Source organism: Nasonia vitripennis, chromosome 1 (assembly GCF_009193385.2).
Source record: "Nasonia vitripennis strain AsymCx chromosome 1, Nvit_psr_1.1, whole genome shotgun sequence".
Taxonomy (NCBI): Eukaryota; Metazoa; Arthropoda; class Insecta; order Hymenoptera; family Pteromalidae; genus Nasonia; species Nasonia vitripennis.
In genome coordinates this window covers 35,905,325-35,917,465 of record NC_045757.1, presented here as the reverse complement: position 1 = coordinate 35,917,465, position 12,141 = coordinate 35,905,325, and the positions used below count along the sequence as shown (strand labels likewise).

At 39.4% G+C, this 12,141-nt stretch overlaps 1 protein-coding gene across 7 annotated transcripts in view; it reads right to left on the bottom strand.

Annotated features, from left to right (window-relative positions):
• Window positions 1-12,141, bottom strand: part of LOC100123783 (synaptotagmin 7) — a 129,043-nt gene that overhangs the window by 47,641 nt on the left and 69,261 nt on the right. For 2 of the 7 annotated variants that reach the window (XM_016980991.3, XM_031921144.2), the window contains exon 2: window positions 9,979-10,008. The exons of 4 other annotated variants lie outside the window; for them this stretch is intronic. In XM_016980991.3, the coding sequence (XP_016836480.1) occupies window positions 9,979-10,008 (30 nt within the window). Of the gene's footprint in view, window positions 1-6,445; window positions 6,479-9,978; window positions 10,009-12,141 lie in introns of all 7 variants that reach the window. One more of the 7 variants, XM_016980989.3, reaches the window with a different exon arrangement.

Here is a 12,141-nt window from a genome sequence, read left to right as displayed (position 1 = left end):
TTTTCCAATTCGTATATAAATCCCTGACATTTTCCAGCAGTGATCCGCTGCTGGCGATTTGCGTGCGTGTACGAGTTTCCTTCCGTAATTTATGGTCAGGCGCACGAGGAGAGTAAACTTTAATAAAAGGATATTTTAGATCCAATCTCGTACAAGCCATTGTTCGAACAAAGTCTCGAGAAGAAATAATCTTTTTTATTGGCATACTTAATGATAAAAAAAGACGGGCATGCATCCACGAACGATTACGTGCAGTAACAAAATATTATATGGATTCATAAAAATATTTAGAGTAAAACTTAGACAGAGATATTTTTAAACTTGGTAGAACTTTTCTTTTGTTCATTTTTTTTTTAGATTTTTCATAAAAAATATAGAGTAAAAAGTTTCAACACTGTATAGATAATGTGGAAATTCGAGTAGAAAAACAGCAGAGGTTTTTGTTTCATATTAGGAAACACGTAAAATTTATGCAAGAGATAACATCTACTCAAAATACGTAGCGAGCTGGAAAGAAGTAAAGAAATATGAGTAGAACGAAGAGTCAAATTTTTTTTCTGTTGAATTAGTAAAATAGTAAATTCAAGTTTGTTAAGGTGTACGGATATAGTAAGAATTATACGAAAACATCAATAATTACACATAAACGAAAGCACTTTTTTACACACCAGCAATTAAAGGTGAAAAACGGCGTCAATCTCACTCGGCCAAACACACGCATAATCTAAATCCAAAGGGGAGATACTAAAAAAATTGCAAATTGGAAGATTAAAGCCCAGAGGCAGGCAGGAGAGCCCGTGCAGGTGCTATTTTCCCGTTGGCAGGCTACTGCGTATCGTATAATAACCGGCGCATTAATCTACGAGGCCGACCCGAGAGAGAGAGAGAGAGAGAGAGAGAGAGAGAGAGAGAGAGAGAGAGAGAGAGAGAGAGAGAAAGAGAGAGAGAAGCTAAAGGCCGGTTAATCAGCGAGATTCATCGGCGCGTTGCATGTCGTCGACGCCCCGGCAAAAAAAGGTCGACAGAGGGCTGAAAAATGTAAGTCAAAGATAGCGCGTGGACAAAGACGGCGCGCGAACGGTAGCTCTTTTTCTTCCTCGTAAAATTTATTTTGCGGGTGGTTCATGCACGGTTAAAACGCTTTTTCTTTGTTGTACACTCGCTGGCTCTATGGGAGAGGGATATTAGGTTTATAAGCATAAGATAACATGCTGATTAATCAATCAAAAAGTAAACGCGGCGGTAGGAAATTATCTTGGTTTATCTCGATGGTACGTCTGTTGACGTTGATACGAGCTTACCAGGATGAGTTGTAATATATTATTTTCAATAATTTCCTATCGCTCGAGATTTTATTTTATTATTTTTTTGTTAGAAGAATTAGCATAAATATTATAAAAAGTTTATAATAAAATATTAACGTACATAATAATGATTTAAATTAAATTTTTGTTTTTATGGGAAGTTTACATAATGAAGCTTGTCGAAAAATAATGAGCATAAAATATTCATGAGCACATAATAACGATAATTACTTTTATGTAATAATAAAAACCAATGAGAGGAAAAACAAACGAGAGTAATTCTATTAAACGAATAAAATGTTTCCATAAAATAAAGCGAATCTCAAATCCCCCCAGCGAAGACAATAGAAAAATCAAAATTTAATTACACAATCGTAAGTAGAAAAGTCAGCTGAAAACAGAAATATCCATCTCCGCAAACAAACCGCGCGCACGAGGAATCAGCTCTCCGCGCTAGATCCGATATTCCAATTTAAAAGCCATTCAAAGCGATTCGAAAACCAGCTCTCCTCAAACTCGTCGTTAAAAAGGCGCGGCGGGCGCAAGAAAAAAAAAGCCAGCAGGAAAAAGACGAAAGAGAGAGAGAGAGAGAGAGTTTCCGAGGCTCAAGCTCGCAAGCTCGCGATCAATGCCTCGCGAGACGCGACACGACTTCGACACACGCTGCCGCCGTCGACTATATATATATATATATATATATATATATATATGTATGTATGTATGTATGTATGTATGTACGAGTCGAGGGTGGGAGAACAGAGACAGAATCCCTGCTCGCCTTTGCCTTTTCATTTCCGAATGCCTGGGCTTCTCAGCGCGACGACAGCCGAGTTATCTGGGTCGCGCGAGCGAGCGAGCGGCAAGCCGAAAAAATGTTTAAACGCGCGTGCTGTAGCTCTTTAAATTCATTCTTCCGCGAGGTTTTTCTCATTTTGCCGCTTCTCTCGGGGAGTCTCTTCGGTGCTAGAGCTCCGCGCTATAGGTGTATATGTGCGCGTCGCGAGAGGTGACGAGGTAATAAAGTAAAACATGCGTCTCGGGAGAGCGAAAAGTTGTCGCGTTTCCTTTTTTCATTGGACGTGTCTTGCAGCGAGTTACCTCTTTCGCGACAGTTTGCTTGCATTGATTCGAAATGTCCTTTTCAATTGTAATTTGACGAAGATTGTTGTTTTGGAAGAATGTGAATATCAAAATAACGTGACAAAATTTATAGAATAAGAAAGATGTACAAAAAGTATTAAGAGTTATGATACCAAGAAATATTTATAACAAATTTTTTTTATGAAAAACTTTTTTATATTTTTAGTTGAATATAAAATTTAAAGCATTATTCTTTCATGCAGTGTAAAGTTTAGCATAAGAAAATAAGGTCCCGAGAACAACACATATTTTAAACATGTAATGAAGAAAATGATGATATAGGTGCGAGAATCTTGTAATTGGGCTACCTACTACGCTGAGTAATTAATAAAACAAAAAATCCATACTTTATGAATAAATTAGCATTTAAATTCTAGCACATTTTTAATGACGGGTGAACAATCATTTTTACATGAATTATGTATATCACCGTACAATTTCGCGATGGAAATCAGATTTTTCGCTAACAAAAGCTGCAATTTTTGCATGAGTTTATTTACGACCATATCCGATGTTTTCCCTTTATGAATATTTTTCGCAACTCGTTATCCGCATAACTGTAAAAGAGTGGCACGAGTAAAATTTTTTTAAAAGAAATAAAATCACGATCGCGTATTGAATTGCAAGATGAATCTATAACTCGAAAATTGCTATTATCTAAAATTCACATTCTTTGATATTGGCTCATTAAATTTTCTCACTTCTTATTTTGAAGCGAAGAAACGTGATGGACGACGAAGCAATAAACGTACCGAGAAAATTTCACACGTTTCTCACGTGAGAATTTTCCTCTTAATTTTATTTTTAGCGGGAGGTGAAATGTTTCCGGACGTCTCAAGCTTTTATTTTCGGAAATGAGAAAATTTTTCAAATATTGATCAAGCCATGAAATTCAATATAACGTAATTTTGTACACTGCTTTTATTAGTTTTAAATTTGATGCACGTTCAAGCCTTCAACGGTTTTAATTGGCGAATGGTTAGATTAACTTTATTGTATTATTGATTATTTTAAAAAAAAAGTGAAGAAACATATTTCATACACACAAACATAATTAGAGAAATCGATATAGAATTTTATACTACATGAACTCAATCAGTGGGGTTGGAAATTCAGTTTTTCCGTAATTACGGTTTTTCTCTGGGCACGGGATTACCGTCAAACTGTGTAATAATTTTTTCAATTATTCTAGAGGTAGAAAGAAAATATTTTCTAAAAGTGAAATTACTGGAAATCATGCACAATAGTAAACTGTTGTAAGTTGATTATTAAAATAGTTTATTATTAAATTTGAGAAAGATTGCGAGAAAAATTAACTAAACATTAAAATTTAATTTTTTAAAAATTTTGTTTACATTTTGACGAAGCAAAAATAATGACTACGAAATGGGAAGTTTCATGCAAGCTTTTAGTGCGACTGATTGTTTTAAAAGCTTTTGATTGTGAATAATGCTAAAAGCATGGATAAATAATGCTTAATAAACGTTACAACGATCATCTCATGCGCGAACACCGACTAATACGTTTTTTACACAAAAAGAGAGACCAAATAAGATAGGCAAATCGTTAAACGCAGAACTTGAATAAAATCTCAATACTGCTTAGCAGTAACATACAAATGCCACAAGACCCTCAGCCAAATTCAGCCTGAACGATCTTTTCCCTCAATCTTCAAAACTCCTCTCGACCATCATCCCTCTAGCTAAAGAGCAGAATCTCAGCGGACTCGGTCAAACCTCGAGCAATATCGAAATATAATCGACCACTCGACGAAATCCCAAATCCTCTCACACACACACGAGAAGGACGCAGAGCAAATTTTCAAGAGTCCTCTACTGTGAGCTGCGCCACTCGTCGACGAGTTCGCGTCAATATTATCCACCCTCGGCGAGGAAACCCCCTTGTTATCAACTGCTCAGAAGTCACCCTCGTGCGAGCTTTTATCGACGCTCAACTGGTAGTCAAGCTCTGCCTTACCAGCCGCGCGATAAGTAGGAAACTTCTCGCCTCGTAGCTGGAAAGTCGAACTTTGCCTTGAACAGCGATCGAGCTTGCGTGAAATGGCTTATTGAATGGCTCTGTACGTATAGTGGTGTTGCGGTTGAATTTTTTATAGGAATTTTAGAACGTTAATAGAACTAATGGATCTTAAAAATTGCAAGGAATATAATATGCCTGCATTATCGATTTTTTAGCAGTCGACTGGCAAAATGATGAGGAATTAAACGAGGGCTCGGAACGGTGCATTATGAGGATGGGATTATTTTTAAAATGTCCTACCTGCAAATGCGTCGAAAATTTCAATTTCAAATGAGCTTCGCGGAAAGCCCGGAATCCTATTAATTCGCCAAGGGATTGCAGAAACAGGCGTTGCGATAATACTCGGCGCCGACAATACTCACTTTATACCCGACAACATTGACTAATGCACACGGATTTGCGAGTGCGAAAATAATTTATACCCCAAAATAAAGTGCGCTCGTGCGGGGCTGTATATTATGCGGCGTGGGAACCTACATGTACATTATAAGCACGCTTTCAAAAGTTTTCAGTTTTATCATTCATGTAAAGCATAGTGGCATTACGAGCGAAATGAGTTCTTGTAAAGTTAAAACTGAATATACCTGCGATACCTAAGAACTTTGCAGCTGCGGTGAATAAACACGAATTCAGTTTTCCCAGGGCATAATTTGAGATTACGATTCATAATGCTTTCGAGTTAAATATTAAAAAAAAAGTTTTTGACGCGTCTTACCCTTTGTTTTTGAATCGCTTATGCCGAGTCGTTATTAATAATTCATCTCGTATGTGAGAAAAAGTGGTGTTAACATTTCGGCGAGGCTAAAAATAGCCTTAATTCTGGTGTCAAATTGACTCTGGGGCATCGGGCAGTGTGCCAAAAAATTGAGGTTAGGTTTGCCTGCCATAATATTTTTTTTTTGCATCGCGCAGAAGGCTATCTAGCAATATTACTTCCAATTCGCGTAAAATAGTTCGAGAAAATATTGTTGTCAAAGCGATACCGTTTGACACTGTCCAGAAATTCGAGCTACCTTCGCTTTTCGGAAAATCGGTCGAATTTCCCAGCATCTATTCGCGGTATTCTAACTTAACAAAGTTAAGCAAATTTCGATAGCATCAATATTCGCAAATTGCGCTTAAATTGGTATAAATTTATAACATTCCTATATAACGGCAGCACAATTTCCGCAATAACGCAATAAAAGCGGCCAATAAAGTGCGCAGTGTGTAATGTCGAAAATTTCCGTAACATTGTTGATTACAAGTTAATTGTATAATAGAAAATTATCGCTCGAGGCGGGTGGTGCTCCACTCGTTGAATAGGGAGATGAAATTACGATACATTACGAGGGGCTTATATTCAGGAATCCCAGCAAAACTCGAAATGCTCGTCATACATAGCATCAGCATCACACGAGTCATGTATTCCGAAACGTTCGATTGAACCGAATAGCCAACCGTTCGAATATCGAGTTTCGAAGACCAGCCATTCGAGCTGTATTTTCAGAGTTAAATCGATATACACGAACATGATTCGGTGCATATATCAACCTTCCAAAAGCAGCATGTATTTAAATTATGATAAAAAGAATCGTGAGTATAAAGAATTGTGTGCTCTGAGAACAAGTGTTCGTGATGCATAATCTTAAAGCTACATGATGGCATGTATTTTATACAGAGAGATATGTCTGAATGTAAAATCGAACAAGAAAATGACAGCATTCTCTCATATGGTGCACAATGCCTCATCTCGTTGAGCTTATTTTTCTCTGATCGCATATCATCCGGAAATATTGTCGTCGATTGCATAGGCAACACACACACACACACACACACACGAGTGCGGCACGTGTGCCTCTGGAATCAGCGCAAATTCGAGCGTAGCATTGCGCCACATGCAGTTTTACGGTAAAAACGTAGCAAGCGGGCTCCTAGAGAAATGCAGCTACCTGTAGAGATATATTTGATCGGTACTTAACTCGTTTTCGCTGGCGTTTGGTTTTGAGTGGTTTCTGGAATGTTAACGGTTTCATTATATGTAGAATATAGTCATATCGTTTCATATGTGAAAAAATAGAGAGAGACAGAGTATAGAGCGTAAAGAAGCTATGATGAGCTGATAAAAGAAGAAGAATATATAAGTAAAATACACGCATCACTATCTATAGAGCAGTCTCTCGCCAAGCCGATGCGCAAACGTCTCGGTGTAACATGAGAGTATTTACACACACACCGAGAAGCTCAAGTCAAGCTGCAAACTCGCATGAAGTATAGTAGAATAAAAAAAAAGGAAAAAAGCGAAGCATCTCCAGCGATCCTCCTTTCGTACACGAGTCACACCGGAGATCCTCAGCTCTCAAGATCGTCATGGCGTTCCACGCCCTCTTTTCTCCCTCACACGTAGCCGAGGACGACGTCGACACGTAGTACGTGTACACAGAGGAAAGCGACGATGCAGGGAGAAGTCGAGAGGCGTCGCGCGCTCGGTGCATAATGATTAGCGTCGTGTGTCGTGGTGGTGCAAGAACCCTCAAAAAATCTTTTGATGCGGCGGCGGGCGAATAAAGTGCGCGCGGCGTTCCCATTTTTTCGCTCTCTCTCTATTTCTCTCTTTCGCCAGCCCGCCACATCATGCGTCATTCGAGTGCATTAATGAGGCCTCGCGCAGCAGTAGCATCTGCCGCATGCAGAGCGTCTGTGTAATAGGGCTGTCTAATAGTTGGCAGCGTGTCGACTCGAGAGATGAATGTGTGTGCGCGGCACATATGTGTGTAGGTTAATTTATGTCTCGTCCGAGTATGCGATGATGAGCCGCGGGCCGGTTGAATTTTGAAGGAAATCGTTTTTTCATTACACGGCGAGCGAGAGTAGTGGAATAACGACCTCGGATTTCGCGTCGACACAGCGCGTCTACGTGAAAGTAAGGCTGTTCTTTTGAAATTCAATTAATATTGCAGGATAATAAGACGGCGCCTATAGAGCATTTCTGTCGTCTGTCTCGAGGGAACTTATGTAAGTCACATGCGCGCGTCGCGTTATATGAAAACAAAAGTTTATTAAATTGTACGCGTGCGTTTCTGACTATACTCGGCTAATTTCACTTAATACGTATATATACGTAAACGGACTACGCTCTTTAACCGACTGTCGCTCGTACGCTTTTTCCTCCCCCAAGTGGGTCAGACACTTTTTTAGGTCACAAATTCCGTGTACACACGTGGTTCTCGAAGCTCGACGTGTACGGTCTATATCGATTCTATTTCTCGCGCGTCTGCGATGTGTATCGCGGATGTCTTTTTGAAAAATTAAAGCGCAGTTGCATAAGCGATTAATCGAAAATTTGCAATCCATCGGAGAAGCTCTTACGTGCATGATTAAATAATGGTTATTGATAAAATCGTTCTCATATCGCTGCGCGACCGACGACGGATAAATCAAATTCGAGCTATAGCTCGCAATTACTTAGGGCTCGCTCGCGGACACGGCCGATATTTTTCCGTTCAGCGCATTTACATGGTATATAAGCTGCAGCGAAGGCTCGGAAAATTTCGGATGAATAAATGCATTATTCGCAGATTAAACCATAATTCCCAAAAATTCGGGACGACCCAGCGATGAATTTTCCCTCGATTTCTGTTCTCTCGTCTCGTAATCTACGTAATAACGGCTTTAGGGCCTTTCTCGCTATGATAATGTAATTTCATTGTTCCCGAGGGCGGCGGGACATAATTTCAGAAGAAAGAATGCGCTTTATTTCTTTGCTCGCTCTCTCCACGGGTGCATTAGTCGTTTTATCACTCGGGCGCCCTGCTGCATTCTTTCGCGCGCCCGCGCGAAACTTTCCCTCCTCTCCTTCTATATATCTCGAAAATTGCGAGTAGTGGACGAGAGAGCGAGCGAGCAAGGAGGAAAAGAATTTTGAATTTCGCGCCAAGGGAATTCGATTCATCGCTGCGGCCGTTGCTTGCGTATACTCGTAGATATTAGACAGGCAAAGTAGTTGAAGATAATCATTCTGGCAGTGCTGGTGAAAAGTTTTCTATCTAGTTTTGCTGGCTAGTTATTTAATTGGAGGTGTGAGAGTAATTGTTAGAGGGGGGGGGGGTACAGAGTTAAAAATGCATCATTGCTGATTTCGATCAGATCGATCGGTGACTTGCGCAGTAGTCGTGCCAATGAAGGCATGCAGATATGTATAAATATATAGCAAGCCAAGCTCATGCTCGCTCAGCGCTAATAATTTTTAAATTTTCTTTCGTTTATGTCATTGCTTTTATTTTATCGTCCGCGTGCGTGTGCTCGAATGAAAACAAAATCAATTGTCTTTTTTTCTTCTAATTTTGCCTCGTATCTACAAGAGATGGGGAAGAGAAACCATCGCAGCGGAAAATATGCCAATCTTGTATCCGAAATGGAACGTCCATTATGAGGATCGTAAAAAAGCCTTCGTTCGAGCAGTGCATGCACCCGCGAGAGACGGGGTTTCCCCCTGCGCAGTTTTCATGAAACTACACGAGAATCGATGTAATAAAAATGGCCTTTGAAATGGAATCGGAATAAGGAGAGTGGCATCTTTCTTCGTCGTTAACAATATTACGAATGCCGTTCCGAGAGCTTTCAAAGCTCGCCCATCGGCCAATTCGCTCTATACGTCGATTCCAATGCAATTTCATACTGTATCTTGATCTTTAAGTAAGTTGATTTTTAGATCTTGCTATTATTCTATAGCAGAGAGGTACAAATGGAATGAGGTGGCGTGTTGCTCAAGCCTGAAATTCGGCTGTGCTCAGGTTAAGTTTTTGACCCTCGAGAGAAACTCATTTATGCGTTTAAAAAACGCTCTACATGAATAATAGTTAAGAAAATTGTTGTATACACCCTCGTTTGTTACAAACAAATTACAAAATAAATAGCTCGAGTATAATTGAGATGCGAACAAAGTCTATATAATGTTGAACAAGGTCTAGCTCAAGCATTAAGCAACTATATTCAACCTCTAAATTATAGGAAAACGATAGCCAAACAAAAAGGGGAGAAGCGAAACTCTAAAATCTCATTTTAAATCCGCCTTGCAGGCTATTTCTCGAGGGTCAAAGATGCCTCCTTCTCGCTCCTTTTTTGCCACTCGCTTTGCAAGACTGATTTTATCGAGAGCTGCAGATGTGTACACTGACTCTGTGTGTGTATCCGAAAGCGAGAGCTTGAAAGCAGCGCAGCGGATGCTTTCGAAAAAGTGATGAAAGAGGGGGGGGGGGTCGAGTGGAAGGGGTGAAGTTCGGGGACAAGCTTGTAAATAAAAAGCGCGGACAAGTGGCTATGTGCGCGCTTCTTGATATAAATATATACCTATGTATATATAATATGTAAGTGATGACGCATACCGCAACGCATGTGAGAAAAGTATAGAATCATATATAATATATAATAATGTCGTGCATATGTGAGCTTTTGAGATAGTTGCTGGCTGCTAAAAAAATAGTAGTACAGGGAAGAGAGTCACTTAGAATTATACCTTTTCTCTTCGATAGCCGGCGTAACTGGTCTGAAACCCATAAAAAAGTCATCATGTAATAAAAAACGTCTCTCGGAAGGCCTTCTCTTTTGCTCTAGAAAAAAAATCCTCTAGAAGGCAGGAAAAAAGTGGTGGTTGGTGCTCTGGAGACGCTTTTTTCGAGGAGTCTACGGAGAGAGAAACGACGACGGCTCTCGATCCGCGCGAGATACGATCGAGAGTGCCGAGAGCGAATGAGAGTCTCGTTCTTCAAGCTCTTTTTGAAGCTTTTTTGCGACGCGAGCCTCGCTTGGCTCTTTTGCGTTCGTCTATAGTGTCTTCTTTTGTTGACTGTCGCTTAATTTTTCATCAGGGTCGGATTGCGTAATTCGATGTCGTTAGTCCGTCGGTTTTCGAGGGTCGAACAATTGTTGAAAACAAATCTCGAGAGTGTAATACTTATAATGCATTCGCTGACGGAAGAAGTATGAGTATTCTGTTTCGTAATTTTATTTTCGCTCGTAGAAATCTGTTTACTTCGCGAGCTACGCTTCCTCGCAACGAGATATTCCGTTACATTCATAAATTAATTAATCTTGCCCTACTGTTCTCAAATTTTGGCGCTTTACCCTGCACTTGAATTTCAAGAATAGCTCTTGAAATAATTTAGAAAAGGAAATAATTAAAAAATGTATCACTTTAATTTTCTGCTGCGCACTCGAGATTTAATGAAATCTTCGCTAAATAGGTGAGGGCGAAAATATCTTTTCTCAATTATCCAGCTACTTGAATGTTTTTATCAACGTCGTTAGATTCGTGTCGAGAAGAAAAGTTACAATAAGAATAAATTTTACAACGTTTTCTTCTTGGACTTTTTATTGTGTTTGCCATATAGGTACGTCGCAAGCAAAAACTACCCTTTTTAAATGATAATGCAGAAGTTTGCCGTGCTTCCTAATTTCTCGAGTTGTAAAGAAGTCGTTAAAGAGATAAAAAATAAACACACCATCACGGAAATTTACTTTGCCACTGACTTTTATGCTAAAGGAAAAGCAAATTTAATTTAAATATTTTAATGAAAACTACTCTCGTAACAAAGGTCTGGCATTTTTTAATGGCCCCCCTCACGACTGAAATTCAAATTATATCTGAGAAAGTTAATTATATTATTGCAACTCTTTTTAAGCATTTATCTCTAGTGTACTTTTAGAGCCGTCGTAAAATTTTACTCAACTCTTCAATTCCTCGAATTCCGGAACGCGCGCAGCTCGGAAAAGTTTACACGGGTTACGTGAAAAGTTTGCCACGCTGCAAAGTGGAAAAATTTACATAAATTTTCTAGAGAGGCGATAATTATTTAATTCAAGTTAAGGATGTTACATTAAGCGTTATTGCATTTCAGCAGTGTCGAGAGTAGGACCCTTATCAGTTACAACGTGTGCCAGTTTATCAGCCGATTTAACGATAAGTGGACGCGTGTGTGCTTTGCAGTGCACAGCTGTATACGACAAAGTAAATATCGTGATTCAACTATATCAAGCTTTTCGGTCGTCTATTCAAATTAGGTTAAACGCGCTGTCAGCGCAAACGATTGTTGTTCAGAGATATTGACTTGTGCATCATTCTTACGAAGCGCTAGACTCGACGTAACGACATAACGGCTCTCGTTAAAAAAGTTGTTGTTGAAAGGAAAATTATAGCACCGAGTTGCTATTCATGAATCGAAACATTTTACGACTCTTTGAAAAATTTAATAACAGTCGCAAACTTTTACATACTTTCAAACTACGAGGCAGATACGTTCGATGCAGTAGTGAACTTCATTAAATAGGAAACTGCAGTGGCTTGCATCGATAGAGCGTTTGTGTGCGTGGCACCTTGAGTTCCGGTGATATTCCGAAACAGATGGCGAGCAAATTGGATGAAAGTTGCCCGGCACCGTATACAATGCATATCCCGATATTTATAGAGAGGTTATTGCGTCGCTGAAGCTATGCGTATGGAGATTATAAAAACGAGAATTTTTCGTCAACGCGACCACGGTAAGAACTTTTGACCAAATTCCAAACTAACCGATCAATTATTTGAACATGTATAAACAGAGCGAGCGTCTGGACTCGAAAGTTTTTTGCGGAAACATTTTATTGCCAACCTGTTACGGCATTTTTTGGCATGCACATGTGT